This window comes from Alosa sapidissima, chromosome 15 (assembly GCF_018492685.1).
Source record: "Alosa sapidissima isolate fAloSap1 chromosome 15, fAloSap1.pri, whole genome shotgun sequence".
Taxonomy (NCBI): domain Eukaryota; kingdom Metazoa; phylum Chordata; class Actinopteri; order Clupeiformes; family Clupeidae; genus Alosa; species Alosa sapidissima.
In genome coordinates this window covers 31297465-31316571 of record NC_055971.1, presented here as the reverse complement: position 1 = coordinate 31316571, position 19107 = coordinate 31297465, and the positions used below count along the sequence as shown (strand labels likewise).

Below are 19107 nucleotides of genomic sequence, written 5' to 3'. Positions count from 1 at the left end.
AATGACAAAACTAGAACTATAATCTGCATATTAACCTGATGCATATCACAACGAACGTGAAACACGCATTGAAACGCACAATGTGCAGGAGAAGTCTAATGTGTCTTCATTTTACACAAAATTGTACATACTGTATCACAAAAGAGATGTAATATCAAATATCACAAGATACACGTAGGCCAAGGCTATTTACGTTCGTGTTTTGACATGTTAACGGTTTGAGGTGTATTGGATTTATATATATTTTAATAATTTATCTCTCACCAAGTGATAAGATGTATGTGGCGCCACAGGTTGATGCGTTGATAAGGCTATTTTTAGTCTAGCCTACGGGTTCAATCCTCGCCATTCACAGTTTTTTAAATGTATACATTTTTAGACCAGCATGCTTCCTCAATTTAGGATGAAGATAGACTAGGTGGCCGCGGGCAGCCTGACCAACAGTCAGTGAAACGTAAAAAGGCTATACTTTGAAGGTCTAAATGGCTTGGGCAATGCAGCAAGATAACACAGTAGCCAGTTGCCATGATCCACTGTGTTAACCTGCTACAAACACAATAACATAGGCCTACTAGGTGACCTATTTTACTTGTAGGCCTAGTAAATAAGTATGGCCAATTTCTCTAGGTTGTCAGCTTGGTTAGTGGCGCAAGCAGGTAACTGTCAGGTTATCATGCAAGCAGTTTAATTTAGTAGTGATTCGAGACCCACGTGGAGTTTATTTAGTTTTATTTATTTGGTGGCATATTCATGGTCCAGCGCATGTAGCCTAGCCTAGAGATAACCTGACACTTCCAACGCCGACACATCGTGTTGTAAAGCTTTATTAAACAACAAAGTGCAGCATCACAAACGTGTCTATTTGAACTTCAGTTAAACAGACGAATCTGCGGCCAGGTATCGGAGGCTAAACCATCAGCTGAACACACCTGCAAGAGAAGGGGGCGGTTACGTTAACTCCAGAGGCAAAGTAAACAGTCCAGCCAGTTAACATGAAAGCCAGTTACCGTATAACACCTGATCACTCCCTATTAACTCCATTGTACCTGCAATCTGTTGCAGTTCCGCTAGGGGCGATCACGAATAAGTGCAAAAAGTACAGTAGGCTACAGAGCCATATAAAGGTAGAGTTGCGACAATGGGTGTTCAAAATTCGTTAAGGTCACGTGGTTCATGTAAACTTCAAATAGTTCCAGGAAGTGATTGACAATGGATTAGAATGCATTAAATAGGCTACTGTTCAATGATAGACAGAGCCACGATTTTGGTTCATTGACAGTCAATAAATGCATTGATATACAATATTTATAACACAGTGTAATTATTGTGTAAACTATGTAGTTATCCTACCATTACAACAATATTAAATTAAATTCCAGACCTTATATCTTAGCCTGCTATATAAGGTGACGTTTTTTCCCGCCCTTTTACGTATGTGTCACTTAATATTAATTTCTGTACAAAAGAAGAGATTCTTTAAAAAACGCTATTGCACCCACCCCATAAGTGTATCTAAATTATCGCTATATAAAATAAATGACCTCGTACAGTGACTCGAAAAGCTGTAAACAGTGTTTTTGAGACTGTGTGTAGCCTACAAAAGCGCATGGAGCTCCTGTGAAATTTTGATTGCAACGAGAAACTGTAACACAGCCAGTCTAACATTACTTGTTTGAGCTTTCTACCCCGCGTTTCCTCTGGTAGTCACTGATCTGAGCTAATGAGCGAATTACCTAGCCAAGCCTAGCCTATCGTCGCGGCAGAATAAAAAAAGTTTAAACGTTTTTTAACATCTCCAGTGTAATGGTGGGCATTCTAAGTTAACCGTAGCATTAGACCTACCTATTTAGTAGCCCCATGGTAATGCGAGTGATCATAATAAAATATAAAACGTGACATGTAAGTCCTTCGATAAATAACCAGGATATGAAACATGAACAGCATTTTGTCATCGTTTGTCATTCACCGTGCTGTGAACAGCAGATGCTAGGCTAAAGAGCTTGAGATTCAGACAGGTGAGCACCTGGAAATGGTGTGCATTGTGTCAGAAAATAGCAATTTGATCAGTGATCATGCATCATCAGCGCAAGCTTGGTTTGAAACTTTCTGGGGATGGGGATGGGGATTTTACACGATCCTTCATCACTGGGCTAGCCATCACTGGGCTAGTGTGCCCTGCTGTGTTAATATGACCTGCAGATGCTAACAGCTGCAGCTCCCTCAAATCTAGGTTCTCTCATGCATAGGCTAGCTTTTGCCAATGAAAATGAATGCAAAATAAAAAAAACAGTCCTGCTCCTAACTGAAGAAACGTTTACGTTACCAACAATGTTAACAACAATGTTAACAACAAACTCAGTTTCACTGCTGCAAGTAGGCCTACAAAGTTGGCTGTAAATATGCTTCGCCATATTTAACGAACCAGCTAGCTTTGTGATAACAAAATCTTACCTTTTATGTTTTTAGTCCACTGAAAGTTATCCACATATCAAACGATTAAATCCACAGTTATGGAGGAATTGTTTTGGGGAAGCAGTTGCACTTTATCCCACTTTTGCTGCCCTTTTTAAAATTAAACCACTTAAATCCATAGCCTAGATGAGCATTGCATAACGTTACAACTATGTTGACATGATGGTAAAGCTAAATGCCCAAGACACGTCACGTCATAAAAGTTGTAGGCTACAAACTCAAAAACTTAATGACAGTTCGTTTGTGGTGTTGCCTACTGCTGCCTAATTGAAATGGTATAGGCAAGGTTTATCTTATATTAGGTTATCATGTGTGGCACATTTATTGGGCTTTAGCCTCTTTTAATTTATTTGATAAGGAACTGATAAAAACTGAGAAGCAGAAAAGCTGTCATAGTCGATACATAAATAGTTTATTATTATAATTAGGTTATTAATACTATTACTTTACTACTATTACTGTTGTTACTGTTATTATTATTATTATTCGGATGAGCCAATAATGTAAATCTGAGTCTGAAATGTTGGCTACAAACAGTCTGTAACTGCACTGCTGCTATTATAAATTGTTAACTTTCGGGAACTATGAGGCTTCCATTAGCCGCCATTGTTGAAAAAAAAAAATGGAACATTAGCGTCAATGGAGTTGTCGCAACTCTACCTTTATATGGCTCTGGTAGGCTATATATACTCTTTGATCCCATGAGGGAAATTTGGTCTCTGCATTTATCCCAATCCGTGAATTAGTGAAACACACTCAGCACACAGTGTACACACAGTGAGGTGAAGCACACACAAAAACAATGGGGGTCTATGGAGCTAGACGGCTAAATGTGTCTCTTGTGTCACCTGGTTGTCGTTGAGAAATTGAAGATTTGATTGTGGTTTCTGCAAGCTCAATATGGATTATAGGTCAAAAGTTGAATGAACGAGTAGTCACGTCCTTTCGATTTCTTACAGGTTGGGTCGTTGTTGGCCACAACACACTAGCTTTCTGCTAATGAATGACGTCATTGACACGTTTGAAAGGCTTTTTAGAACAAATAAGTGACTCAAAAATATAATACTCAGCGGTTTGTATTTTCTCTGCCCCCTCTTTTGACTGCAACATTCGAATTTCTGGGCAAAAAATTATATCCCGAGAAAAGTAGATTTGAGGGGTACAGCTCCATAGGCCTCCATTCATTCTGCACTTATTCGTGAGCGCCCTCATGTGGAACCAGAAAAGGAACTGCAACCAGTTCAGAAACCGGAAGTTTCCCGAGAGTGGCGGTTCTCCCCTTATTATACATTTTCTGATTGTACTAATATGAGCATGAAATAGCCTCGTTACTTTTAACCACATCTGATTCTTTAAATGCAATAATGCGATAGGCCGTCTTGAAGTTTTTTCAATAGTTCAATTTGAACTTGGCTGAATTGGCTGTGGTAATGATGGTGACAACACATTCAGAACATCCTCCATGTAGCCTGGGAGAACCTAGACGAACCTGTTAGCAATTGAGATTTGAGAAGTGGCCTGGTGTTTACCAGGCTATCTTCCATGATCATTGTAAAATTAGACAATCACCTGATATTCACCAGCTAGATCTTTAGCCTACTACATCATTAAACAATAAATAATCTACTCATAATTGAGTTATTTGGTTTTGTATTTGGCATTGAAAAATGTTTTAGATTTGTGAACAAAGAATGAATAATTATTTAAATTATATTATTGCATCCATTTGAGCAGTTACAAAGTTAGGTAAAATGTTTTTGTTGGATTTAAGGAACAAAAGGTCTGTTCAAGTCCTATGACCAACCAAAGGATGTATACCCTATTAATGGCCAAATAAACATTAGGCTACATTACAATACATTAAAGAGGAAAAATACTTGTACTTCTGAATACTTAAGTATTTTTAAAAGCAAGTACTTCTGTACTTCAACTTAAGTAAAAATCTGACTTAGCAACTTTCACTTGTATTGGAGTAATTGACAAGGTGCATCTATACTTTTCGCGTTTTTGAAAAAAGGAATTACTTTGTCCACCTCTGCACATTTGTAAACCTTTATTTAAGCCATATTGTAGCTGTAAAACAAAAAATTAAACATTTTGAAATATCTTATGTAGCACTTCTAGGGTATTTAGGTGTCCAGCTTTATATTAATTTCTATTAAATCGTAATGAAGAGCAACGTTTCTGGTTCATAGTATTTTATGAAACTGCAAATATACTTACTAGCAGCTGACAGATGGTGAACATTAGCCTGGGAGAACCCAGATGAACCATTGGCAAATTTGAACTTGCTCTGCAAGTCTGTATGGCAAAGAGGCCATTCAAAAACCGCCTGCCTCACAACCGTTGAGGCAAGCTTAACATAATGACATCGAAACCGTTTTTGAAAAACTCATCGCCTTCATTGCTCTGATTGGTATTAGGTCTGTCCAATTGCGTTCAGAGGCATTTTGATCAGCGTCCGTTGGTGACGGCCCTTGGAAATGGGAGGTGAATGAAGCTTGACCAGACCCAATTTCAATTGAGATAATGTCTGGTGCTAACCAGGCTAGGTGAACAGGACACAGAGAGCGCACTTTTCTGCAATCAGTAAAAAGCTGATGTTTTAATTTTTTATATATATTCTTTTGAATATTACAAGAAACGTCCAGTGTGTATACAATGTATATACTTTATTTCGGTTCCTTTTCTCTGTTTACAGGTGTGTACTATATGGAATGTTGTACTACAGGCTGGGTGGCACACTGTCCTGGGCTAGAAAGATGGGAAATTCCTTTTTTTTTAATAATAAAAAAGAAAGAAATCTGACTTTAGGAGTAAAATACTTAAGGACAGTTTTACATCAATACAAAGATAAAACAAAACAAAAAAGAGGGAGGTTGAGCGGAGAGACACAATGCCAAAGACAATTAAGAGCAAGTATGCTTGTTAAATCAAATAAGGCAACACTCCACAGCTTGATTATGTGAACACATCAATCATGGCCTTAGAAAATTCAAGGATCTGGTCTGCCCTTTTGAATCACATGGCACATTACCATCCTTAACAATGGCATATAAAAAACAAACAAACAAACAAACAAAAAAAGTGGCACTCCCAGATCGAGGCCAAAACGGATTTGCACCACATCTGGGCTTGAACTGGCAGCCAGTGTTGCCAGATTGGGTTGAGTGATTTCCGCCCAATCACGCTCAAAAACCCACCCTCAAGCAAAAAACCGCCCCAACAACGATTTTGTCATAAAGATCCATTCAACTAAAATTTTTATTTGCCCGCATAAAGCTTATTTTTCCCCTCCCGACAAGGTCAAAAGAAGCCCAATTGGGCGGGCAATCTGGCAACACTGCTGGCAGCGATCTGGGCAGCCACTCTTGCCTTCCAACTAAGCAGCATTCAGGACATCACGGGAACATTTGGGACGAACTGGCGTCTCTCGTTGGCCTTGTGTCCTCCTGGGTCCTAGTGCTGAAGCTTTGACTGGTCCGGATGACCCAGCGTCAGGGCAGAACTTCGAGAGGGGGAAATGAGACCGAGACACTAAAGTCCAGAAAGAGTCCAGAAACACTTAATGGCATGAATTGGCTAATTAAAGGCTTTTACACACTTCAAGTTTTCAATTATGTTTGCACTTTAAATATATAGTCATATATTTCTTCATTTACTATCTACATAATCACTGCAGTTATTTAAGGCTAAACCCTATAATCCACCCTAAATACCAACCCCAATGACCTTTCACCCTCCCGTGTGACCTCCACCCAGTTATGACCTTTGACCCCACACATTAAGCAGCCACAGGGCATCAGAGACCAATTTCTTCACCTATACATCCCTCCCCACTGAGAGCCACTGGACTGACACCTGTTCTGTTAGTTTCTAAGCATGACCACATAAACTAACTGTTTGGTCATTACAGGTGCTGTGAGTTGTGGGGTGATGAGTGAGGAAGGCTAATCTGTTACGGTCCTTTCATTGGCGGACCGGTCACTGATTGTAAGAGAATGTAAGCGTTGACCTCACAGAAACCTGGGCCAGGGGAGCCCTAGAGGTGGGATGTGTTGGTCTTGTGTAAAGGGTTTTGGTTCCTTTCTGCGCTCAGGTACAAAACAAAGAAACAAAAAAATCAGCAACTAAGAAAACAAAAGACACATACTATGTGTAAATCTGTTACGTCTTCACTGTGCCAATGTGTACAAGCAGTCTGTGTTTTGCAATGTCACAGGTGTCTGAGAAAGTCAGTCAGTTCAAAGCCCGCCAAGAGGACAACAGAACTGAACTGGTCGTGAACTAACTGGATATATTCCAGAACAATTGGCTAGGTAAACCTAGAATCGGAAACGGAATCAGAATCAGAATCAGATTATGAACCAGAATCAAATCAGATCTGAATCTGACTCTGGAGTCACCTGCTAGCAGGAAAGGTATATTGTTCGTGTCTCCTACAACACCTGCAGTGACACACAGGCTAGGCAAAATTAATCATGTGTTATCCAGTTGTGTATCGTTCAACCCACAGTTAAAATAGTCAAAACACAACAAACATCTATCAAGGGACTTTGCCCTGAATTGGAGGGCTGTGTGAAAGCCAAGGAGAAAAAAATATATAATAAAAAATCCTCTTATTTCGTTTTCATTTGGAGCACAACATTTGAAATCATGTCGGCAGACCTAACATCAGATATTATATCAATGTAGTGTTGAGGGGCGTGACTGTACATCAACACAACTAATTATTTGTGTATGCGTGTGCACGCACACAAACACACACACACACACACACACACATCAAAGGCTCTATTTCAAGGATGATAACACAATGTTAATGTACCAATACTACAATGTGTGCAGCCAAATATTTCTCAAGTTATACTGAACCTAAAGTCAGCTAATTAATATACTCTGATTCACTGCCATGCACTGCTGAGCAACCAGGAATTAGTCCAAGTTTAAACCTCAGCCTAGTTGTCTGCCTTAACTCTGGTGTAAATATTAGGATAAACACAATCAGGATTGGGATTTTAAAAACTGTTACTACCCTCAAAATAGAGCCATGAGTCTTCAGCTATCCTAATCCCACCCCACGTACTGTACAGCACACACTGTGGGCACGAATGCAATCTTCACTGAGTAGAGGCGGAAAGAGTCGAGTCGAGGGGATCAAACATGGAACAGCAGAACACCAACAGAACGCTGGTAACAAAGAGAAAAAAGAAGACATTCTTTGGCAAGAAGCAGTTTGAAATGAGTCCCATTCCAACCTTGTCAACAATAAAATATGCCAATGTCAGAGCACGCACACACTCTCACTCACTCACACACACACTCACACACACACACACACACACACACACACACACCAGTGAGGGCAGATAAGCTAGTGGTGGGCACCCCTGCGTTCATATTTACCACCCAAGAAGAACATGGCATGCCCTTTTGAGGTTGCACAGTAAACAACTGTTTTTTTCCCCTGTGAGGTCACAGACACTATGGAACACTTCCTGTGAGGTCACACAAGTAAGGAGGGCCTCTTTTTATGAGGTCACAAAGAACGCTTCATTGTCATGACAATGAGTGCCACCCTTTTCTAGGGTCCTTAATGCGTCACAGTTCCATCTGTGACCTCACAATCGGGTTTTTTTTTCCAGTCCACCAGAGAATGAGGCTGTAAACAGGGCACATAGCAAAACAATGCACACAGAAGCACGGAGAGCTGAGGGCCGGAGGGCTCTGCTTCTCCAACCCTCGGCCCCGCCCTCCGCTCGTCAGTCCAGCAAACAATAAATAAAAGAAGCATACGGGGGCCAGTGAGGCTCTGCAGAAAGAAGAGAGAGAGAGCAATAAAGAGTGGGAAAGAAAAAGTGAGAGAGAGAGAAAGCTATGGGGGCCTCCAAACACTGGAAAATACAACCATCACTCGTCAGTGTGCTCTCTCTCTCTCTCTCTGGAGTCATCTTGAGTCCAGACTCACTCCATCAGACATCACCGTTCAGAATCCAGCATCATTACCAAAACAACAATACAGACAACAGCAACAACAACAATTACTACTACACCAACAACAACAAACAGAAATGAAAAGAAAAAAAGTCCAGTGCTTGGAAATCTGCCCATTTCCTCCTCCTCCTCCTCCTCCTCCTCCTCCTTTTCTCTCCTCAGACCGTGTCCTGCAGGAACAGACTGGCAGACTGGCGCCCCCCTGTGGACAGGCGTTGCCGTGGCGGGGTGGACAGGCCCTACCAGACCTCGCAGCGGTGGCCCGAGTTCATGAGGGAGCCGCGGGCACACTGGAAGTGCTCGGCGAATTCCGGCGAGTTGGACAGGGTGCCGATGACGCGGTACTTGGGGGGGCTGTGGGAGTCGGTCACCAGGCCCTCGTGGGCACTCTCAGGGGTACGCACCGAGCACCACACCTGGTGAGCATGAGAGAGGGAGACAGAGAGAGAAAGAGGGAGAAAAAGAGGGAGAGAGAGAGAGCAAAAGAGAAAGAGATAGAGAGAGAGAGAGGAAGAGACAGTAAAAGAGAGAGGGAGAGAGGGAAAGGGAGAGAGAGAGAGTGAGCAAAATAGAGAGAAAAAGAGATAGAGAGAGAGAGAGGGGAGAGACAGTAAAAGAAAGAGAGGGAGAGAGAGTGAGGAAGAGAGGGAGAAAGACAAAGAGGGAGAGAAAGAAAGGGAGAGAGAGTGAGAAAAGTAGTGATGTGAGAAGCCATTGGGCATCTGAGCTTACTAATTTAAGACCATCTGACCTGTGTGTGGACAACAGGGGGAAAAATAAGCACAAATAATATGGCTTGTGTTTTACTGGTGTCTGTACACTTTGTAGTGAATTAACAGATTTAGAGTGGCTAATATACACTGCTGTGCTGCTGATGCCATTCAAATGAACTCAATAACATCACACTTTCAAAAAGATCCTCCTTTATTCTTTTACCATGCTGTGGTCAGATCACTGGCCTGAGCGGACTCACCTGTGCAAAGCCCACGAAGAACAGCTGGTCATTGGTGAGATTTACCGCTGGTAGCCTCTTTTCCTCTCCATACGTTTGAACCCACGACTTGTAGGCCTGCAAACACCACCACGAGTTTAGCAGTACACACACACCACCACGAGTTTAGCAATACACAAAAAGCACCATGGCAACAGATAGCCCACAAAGATGGAAAGTTAGGGATTAGAAAGTGATTTTTTTCCAAAAGAAAAACTACCACATCTGTTATCATATCATTAGCCACTACACTACCACATCTGTTATCATTAGCCACTACACTACCACATCTGTTATCATTAGCTGCTACACTACCACATCTGTTATCATTAGCCACTACACTACCACATCTGTTATCATTAGCCACTACACTACCACATCTGTTATCATATCATTAGCCACTACACTACCACATCTGTTATCATTAGCCACTACCCTACCACATCTTATTATTTTCTTATTTCATCACACGTCAAAACACACACACACACACACACACACACACACACACACACACACATATCTGACTTTCTCCAACTTTTGCACATCTCCATAGAACTTTTTAATTATTATTTTTGATTTCTCCTCCATCTACCCATGTCCTTGATTGCCTAGCCTTTCTGCCCCCCCCCCCCCCCCCCCCCCCACCCCCCACCCACCCCACCACACACACAAAAAACACACACATTAACATCATCACTGTCATCACCTCACATACATACAGCACACTGCTTGCTACAGTAAGCCTCCTCTACATACTTGCTGCATACTGCCCCCCCTCCCTACATACACAGCACATTGTCTTCAGGATCTTCTCCAACACACATCCTCTACATACTTACAGCACACTGCCCCCACCTACCCACACGCACACTACACACACACACACATAGTCACTGCTACACTCCCCTCCCGCCCACACACACATCTTCATCACTCACATACATCATACATACAGTACTCTGCTTGCAATAGTAAGTCCCTTCACCATACTTGCAGTACACTGCCCCCGCCCCCCTCCCCTACATACACAGCACATTATTTCATCAGGAAGCTTCTCCAACACACATCCCCAACATACTTACAGCACACTGTCATCGTCCCACCCCCCCCTCTTGGGTGCTCCTTGTTGGTGCCCCCCCCCCCCCAATTCCAATCCTCCCTCACCTTTCTTATGCAGTCCTTGCCACTTAATCTACTAAACCCCTCTTCTACTGCACTTTTTACCATTTATCATTAGCCACTACACTACCACATCTGTTATCATTAGCTACTACACTACCACATATGTTATCATTAGCCACTACACTACCACATCTGTTATCATATCATTAGCCACTACACTACCACATCTGTTATCATATCAGTTCCTTAGCTACTACACTATCACATCTGTTATCATATCATTAGCTACTACACTATCACATCTGTTATCATATCATTAGCCACCACCCTACCACATATGTTATCATTAGCCACTACACTACCACATCTGTTATCATATCATTAGCCACTACACTACCACATCTGTTATCATATCAGTTCCTTAGCTACTACACTACCACATCTGTTATCATATCATTAGCCACTACACTACCACATCTGTTATCATTAGCTACTACACTACCACATATGTTATCATTAGCCACTACACTACCACATCTGTTATGATATCATTAGCCACTACACTACCACATCTGTTATCATTAGCTACTACACTACCACATATGTTATCATTAGCCACTACACTACCACATCTGTTATCATATCATTAGCCACTACACTACCACATCTGTTATCATATCAGTTCCTTAGCTACTACACTATCACATCTGTTATCATATCATTAGCCACTACACTACCACATCTGTTATCATTAGCTACTACACTACCACATATGTTATCATTAGCCACTACACTACCACATCTGTTATGATATCATTAGCCACTACACTACCACATCTGTTATCATATCAGTTCCTTAGCTACTACACTACCACATCTGTTATCATATCATTAGCCACTACACTACCACATCTGTTATCATATCATTAGCTACTACACTACCACATCTGTTATCATTAGCCACTACACTACCACATCTGTTATCATATCATTAGCCACTACACTACCACATCTGTTATCATATCATTAGCTACTACACTACCACATCTGTTATCATATCAGTTCCTTAGCTACTACACTACCACATATGTTATCATTAGCCACTACACTACCACATCTGTTATCATATCATTAGCCACTACACTACCACATCTGTTATCATTAGCCACTACACTACCACATCTGTTATCATATCATTAGCCACTACACTACCACATCTGTTATCATATCATTAGCTACTACACTACCACATCTGTTATCATATCAGTTCCTTAGCTACTACACTACCACATATGTTATCATTAGCCACTACACTACCACATCTGTTATCATATCATTAGCCACTACACTACCACATCTGTTATCATTAGCCACTACCCTACCACATCTGTTATCATTAGCTACTACACTACCACATATGTTATCATTAGCCACTACACTACCACATCTGTTATCATATCATTAGCTACTACACTACCACATCTGTTATCATATCATTAGCCACTACACTACCACATCTGTTATCACATCAGTTCCTTAGCCACTACACTACCACTGTCCAGTTCCAGTACTGCTTACATGATATGCCGCCTTGAGGCCTCCGTTGTCGGCGATGTTCTCCCCGAGGGTCTGCTTGCCGTTGATGTGTTCTCCGTTGATGGTGTACTGGGAGTACTGCTCCACCATGCACTCGGTCCTGTTCTTAAAGGCGTCCACTGAGGAATTCTGCCACCATGGTCGAAGGTTCCCGTCCTTGTCGTACTCCCTCCCTGAGGGACATAATGAAGCGGACACACGTCACTCTTGTCTGTGTGAGATTATTCTCCAGGCATTGGCTTTCCGCTCGAGCTTATGTGTGAATGTGACTTCGGCTCTACACGGACTCTGATGAATACCAACCTTGGTCATCAAATGCATGAGTGAGTTCATGTCCCATTACCACTCCAATGCCTCCAAAGTTCAAGGCTCTGGATGATAAACACAAACACAAACACAAACACGCACACACACGCGCGCACGCGATTATATTAGGCCCATTCTAAACATTTTTATAAATGATTTACAAATGAGTTCTGTTGACACACACACACATACAAACAAACAAACAAACAAACACACACACACACACACACACTCACTTGGGGTGGTCGTGGGCATAAAAGGGTGCCTGTAGGATTCCCGCGGGGAACACAATGCCATTCTTGGTGGGCATGTAGTAGGCGTTCACTGCGGGCGGAGTCATACTCCACCTGTGGAGAACAGTATGGTATTAATGTACAAGATACATTAGGGTGGAGGGTAGTGCACACAAACACAAACACAAACACACAGACACAGACACACACACAGACACAGACACACACAAAGAACAGCATGTTTTAAAAAGACACCTGATACAGACACAGTACAGTACACGTCTATTGCCACTGTTGTGCTGTGAACTCACTGGTCTTTATTAGGGGGCTTCCGCAGCTGATCGGCCATCACCCGGGCGGAGAAGTTGTAGAAGTTTAGCATGTTCTGGAAGAAGTTGTCCTCCGACACGTCATACTGCTCAAACAAAAACACAAAGCAACAACACCACCAATGAGCATCTCCATGACCCCACCAATGAGCATCTCCATGACACCACTAATGAGCATCTCCATGACAACACCAATGAGCATCTCCATGACAACACCAATGAGCATCTCCATGACACCAACGATGAGCATCTCCATGACAACACCAATGAGCATCTCCATGACACCACCGATGAGCATCGCCATGATCAGAGTGGATAACAGCTTCATGCACTGGACTTGAAGAGAGAACTCAACTTTACTCCCTCCAATTAATCCACACACAGAGTTGACCATCTCCCCCTGCCTCTTGCCCAAAGCTACACTACACTTCCCTCTTGTCCAGTTCACTGCATTATAGATCAGTCTTGTTCAAACAGGGTCCTTATTAAGTCTTACTCTGAAGAGTATCAGTGAACAAACATAAATCATTTCTTCTATCTGCCAGTAGCAGAAAGGAGAACCTCTCTCCCACTCTTTTTTTCTCTCTCTCTCTCTCTCGCTCTGATGAGACATTAAACAGCACAGCTCTATTCTCAGCTCACAGCTCTGTAGACAGACAGACAGACGGACAGCGCTGCCCAGCACTAAACGCATTTTAACCTAATTAGTGCCCACATTCACTAATGAGTGTGTGAGGGAGCTGCAGAATGCACGGCTCCTCCTAATTAGCTTACAGGGGCCTGCCTTGCACCCAGCATGGGCAGTGGGGAGAGGAGGCCAGGCAGGCAGAAGGCGGCTCTGGCCCCAGTCTTCCCCGGGTCCGGTGCAGGTCTGGCTCAGGCCTAGTTTGACTGTCACAGTAATACGTGGAGACTCTGCTCTTGGTCATATCTATTCCCCATTGATGGGGTCAATGTAGAGGTGGTAAGCACCTACAAGTATCTGGGTCTCCACCTGGACAATAAACTGGACTGGTTAGCCAACACTGATGCACTCTACAAGAAAGGGCAGAGCAGGCTGTACTTCCTGAGGAGGCTGCGCTCCTTCAATGTGTGCAGCAAGCTCCTCAGGATGTTCTACCAGTCTGTTGTTGTCAGCATCCTCTTCTATGCAGTGGTATGCTGGGGAGGAAGTACAAAGAAGAAGGATGCGGGGCGAATTGACAGGCTGGTAAGGAAAGCTGGCTCTGTAGTGGGAGCTGAACTGGAGTGCATCACTTCACTATCTGACAAAAGGACCCTGAACAAACTGATCAACATCTTGGACAATGAGTGTCACCCACTCCAGTACTATTGTTAAGCAGAAGAGCCTGATCAGCTGGAGACTTCGCTCCCTGCCTTGCACAACAGACAGACTGAGGAAGTCATTTGTCCCCAGGGGCATTGAACTGTTCAATGCTTCACTTAAGGGAAGAGGAGAGATAGACTTCTCTGCATAGTCTGTCTGCCTCTTCACCCCCTCCATGTTTGGATACTGTCTGTCCACTAGCCACTTTTTACCACTGTCTTTCGGCCTCACTGTTTGCGTGCTATATTAGCACATTAGCACATATGCATAACCCCTCCCTTCATGCCACAGCCGAACTGTGGCCACACTTATACCTTTTCTTAAAATAGTTATATATATATATAGATATATAGACTTTATTCTTGCACTGTTGGACTTACTCATTTGCACTATCACCATGACACTCACTCACACAGAGCATCTTACCTTACCTTACTATGCACAGAGAATCACAGGCTCAGTCCCTGCCTCAGTCATTGCAAGCGCCTCTTGATTAATTAATCACCACTATGTGGATACTGTTTTTAGAATTGATTTAGATTAAGTGTTAGTTAGTGTTAGTATAATTTGTATTTTAGTATATTTAGTATATTCTTTATCTTCTACTGTCCTTATTGCTTAGTTGTGTTTTTATATTATATACTTTTAATTACTGTTTCTGCTGTTAGTGAATGTGTGTGTGTTGTCTGTATGCTACTGAGACCTTGAATTTCCCCTGGGGATCAATAAAGTATCTATCTATCTATCTATTGGGCTGAAGAGAGTAACCCAAATCTGCCAAATCAAATTCTTCTGGCCTTGTCAGTGTGGCTAATCAACAATCTCTCTCTCTCTCTCTCTCTCTCTGGTGTGTGTGTGACTCCTCACCCCATCATAGACGTCGTCCAGCTCCTTCGAGTCCAGGATGAAGTCAGGAAATCCAATCATGTCATATATGGCATCAGCCTGACAGAACACAGACACATCAGGTACAATTAACTGCATTATCAGGCATGAATGCCATTATAAAACAACTCATTTGTTCACAGCACTAAGGTAAGCTAAGGACAGGGCATCCCACTATATTCATTCTGAATAAAGAATCTGAAGAAAGAAGGAAAACTTTGAATTTCATTCTTAGTTTTGGACCATGATGCCTAACCAAATGCCCATGTACCTGCCTGTAGTCACTCTGTCTGTGAGTGTATGTGTATGTGTGTGTGTGTGTGTGTGTGTGCCTGTGTGTGTGTGTGTGTGAGAGAGTGTGAGTAAGTCAACTCTGGCTCATCCATGCTACCTTGTCCTTGGCCGCCTGTCGAGTCTGGTCATCCATCCAGCGCAGGTTGTCCAGCGAGTCCTTAAACGCGGAGCGGATCTCATTGATCATCTCCTCGGCCTGGGAGAAGAGAGAGAAGAAAGAGCTTTAAAAAGATAAAACAGCTGAGTGAAGAGAACCTTCAGTGTGAACAATGCATGCAGTACATATGATGACCACAGGGTGGCAATAGAGGACTTCTCAGTCCAGACGGTTGTCACATGGACAACATCCAAGATGGGCTCAGCTCAGCTCAGCGCAACACGTTTCATATCTTCCTTCATCACCATGACGTCAGCCTATTCCTCAGGTTATTGCAAACAATGTCAGCTCTTCTCCCAGTACAGCAGAGTAGAAGCCTGCTGAATGCATTATTTAGACTGAGCAGGAGGGCACGGGTGCGTTCGGCTGGACTGAGCTCTGTGTTTTGTGCACAGTGGTGCGGGAACGTTCGGCTGAGCTGAGCTCTGTGTTTTGTGCACAGCTGTGTTGTGCGTTCGGCTGGGCTCTGTGTTTTGTGCACAGTTGTGCGGGTGCGTTCGGCTGGGCTGAGCTCTGTGTTTTGTGCGTTCGGCTGGACTGAGCTCTGTGTTTTGTGCACAGTGGTGCGGGAACGTTCGGCTGGACTGAGCTCTGTGTTTTGTGCACAGCTGTGCAGGTGCGTTCGGCTGTACTCACAATCTCCTTGCTCTGTTTGTCGAATGTGGCTTTGACAAAGAGGGCGCCGAGGGCAAAGCCCAGCGTGTCGTCCGTGCTCGCAATGCAAGTCTGCCACCGAGGCGTGCACGACTAAGGAGGGACAGCACAAACAAACAAACACACACACACACACACACACAACAACATAAACACACAAACAGCCTTAGAACAGCAGACCCCTCATAGGTAACACATATAAACAGTTTTACTGAGACAACAGGACATGCCACATCCTTTACCGATTTGAGGATGTGAGAATATGAATATATATATATATATATATATATATATATATATATATATATATATATATATATATATACACAAAAATATAAATATATACAGTATATACATACATACACACACACATTATGCATTTATATAGGCTTCTCTGTGTTTGCAACTGCTTTGTGTTTGACTGATGGTGCTGTTCAGCCCTGCACATGTCCAGGCTTGAAGCCACAACTTGCAGCCCCAGCGGATCAAGAGGCAAGCGCACTAGCAAGGGAGCTAAAGCCCAAGAGTGCTAGCATGCTAGCAACTCTTACTAGCACTTCTCTGAAGGCATCAGGGAGGCAGGTCTACTAACTTAAGCTACATACTGTACTGCTATCGTAGCAGATAGATAGATAGATAGATAGATAGATAGATAGATAGATAGAGCCACACAGAGCTACTGAGCAGGCTGCCACTCTTGTCGGCGCCGGAACCGGCCACCTTTCCAAATGTGGACGCACTTCATCTACAGCCGTTTACAGTGCGGAGCAGAGCAGAGCAGAGCAGACAGGTCCAGACTCACACCTTCTTGGTTCCGTACAGGCTCTCCAGCAGCTTGTCCTGGGCGTTCTCAAAGCGCTGGTCCAGGCTGGTCACTCCCTTCTGCGCCAGGTTCCACATCATGTAGTTATTCAGCAGACTGGAGAGAGTGGGAGGGTGTGGGAGAGTGGATAAAGAGAAGAAAAGAGATAAGGAGACGGAATGAGCGGAGAGCGATCGAGTGGGGATAAAGACTTCATTTGAATTGGGCCAGGAAGCCCAAAAGGTCAGCCATGCAATCTGCTGCAGGAATGTAGCATCCCCACACAAAGGGCTCCCAGCCTGCTGTGGGAGGGATGATTTTTAGCACCGCTTGCCCCCGGGTTGTGACTTCCAAACAAATACAGCATTATCAGCAATACGGCAAATACAGCATTATCAGAGCTGCTGATCTAGCACTTGGAGTTATGTGCCCAAAACAAACCTTGACTCTGGGTCTTAGAGAGCGATATCCTAGAGATAGCACAACCCAGAACAACAGAGCCCTCCATTCACTAGTGCTACTATGGCACTGCATGCTAGTGCTACAACTCAAAGACTACACTATATGATACTGCATGCTAGTGCTACAACTCAAAGACTACACTATATGATACTGCATGCTAATGCTACAACTCAAAGACTACACTATATGATACTGCATGCTAATGCTACAACTCAAAGACTACACTATATGATACTGCATGCATTCTACTGTAAGGACACACTTTAGTGTAACTATGGCAGTCCAACTCTCCCCACAGTCTTTTTCTGAGAGATATTTCTATTTTACTTTATTTACATTTTAGATTCTATTCCAATTCCACAAGTATGTATATAAGTGTTCCGTATCATTATATATTATGAGAATAGAGGGAAGTCCATTGTCAGCTATCTATCTACACTATATGCCTATCTACACTATATGCCTATCTACAGTATCTACACTATATGCCTATAATATATATGCAAGTCAATAGCTTGAGGAAATGACTTCACTATAATCTTTAATGAAGACTGCTGTTGGACGAGAGCTCAGTTGGAGATGATCTCCATCGGCACTGCAGGTGTGAGTCTCCTGTCACCTGAGCTGACCCCTCACCTGTGGTCCGTCTTGTTGATGAGTTCGGACACCTGCTGCAGGTACTCCTTAGCATAGACCACCACCGGCTCTGTGTCGTTCAGCTCCAACGGCGACAGCGCCGAGTTCAGGTAGTCCAGCCAATCCACCGCCGGGGCCAGCAACTAAAGGTCAGAGGTGAAGGGTCAAATCTGTACTAAGCAATCAACACCACATTTGATATGCACTCTAAGCTACGTTCCAATGAAGCCATCTTAGACTATTTATACAATTTTACAAGCAGTCTCTGACAATCTGACAAGGACTGCAATAAAAGATGATGTTTATGGAGTAACATGCACTGGAACAGACTAAACATCTGATGACATGAGCAGCACACCGTCGCCCACACAGACTATAACGAGAGCAGACCAAGAGAGATGCCTGCTTCTGTCTCAGAGACCAGAACTAAACAAAACCGCTGCGAGCTGTTTTAACTCCAACTGGAGTGAGAGAGAGGGCAAGAGAGAGAGAGAGAGAGCAAGAGAGAGAGAGTGAGAGAGAGGTACTGCAGTCTCTGTGTCCGCGAGCTAAATGCATGAATATGTTAAGCACTTGTTTTCGTATGCTCTAGTTTCTTCTGTTTCAGCATGAGTGAGTTACTTCAGGTTTGCCTCATCCCCCTGCAGGCTGTTGCAGCCGCCTCACAGAGGTAGAGGACACAAAACACAGCACAAGGCAGCACAGCACAGCACAGCACAGCACTGCACAGGACTGGATAGCACAGCACAGCACAGCACTGCACAGGACTGGACAGCACTGTACAGGACTGGACAGGACTGGACAGGACAGCAGGAGGGCACAGTGTGGGCAGCAGGAGGGCACA

The 19107-nt window shown here is 43.3% G+C and overlaps 1 protein-coding gene across 3 annotated transcripts in view; it reads right to left on the bottom strand.

The window, feature by feature from the left end:
- Nucleotides 1-5123: 5123 nt before the first annotated feature.
- Nucleotides 5124-19107, bottom strand: part of ece2b (endothelin converting enzyme 2b) — a 74288-nt gene continuing 60304 nt past the window's right edge. For 2 of the 3 annotated variants that reach the window (XM_042062712.1, XM_042062713.1), the window contains 11 exons: nt 18264-18406; nt 17168-17282; nt 16346-16456; nt 15650-15748; nt 15241-15318; nt 13029-13132; nt 12721-12831; nt 12482-12549; nt 12161-12351; nt 9440-9535; nt 5124-8882 (listed from right to left, as the gene is read on the bottom strand). In XM_042062712.1, the coding sequence (XP_041918646.1) occupies nt 8706-8882; nt 9440-9535; nt 12161-12351; nt 12482-12549; nt 12721-12831; nt 13029-13132; nt 15241-15318; nt 15650-15748; nt 16346-16456; nt 17168-17282; nt 18264-18406 (1293 nt within the window). In that variant the 3' untranslated portion in view covers nt 5124-8705. The remainder of the gene's footprint in view (nt 8883-9439; nt 9536-12160; nt 12352-12481; nt 12550-12720; nt 12832-13028; nt 13133-15240; nt 15319-15649; nt 15749-16345; nt 16457-17167; nt 17283-18263; nt 18407-19107) is intronic. The other variant, XR_006022696.1, reaches the window with a different exon arrangement.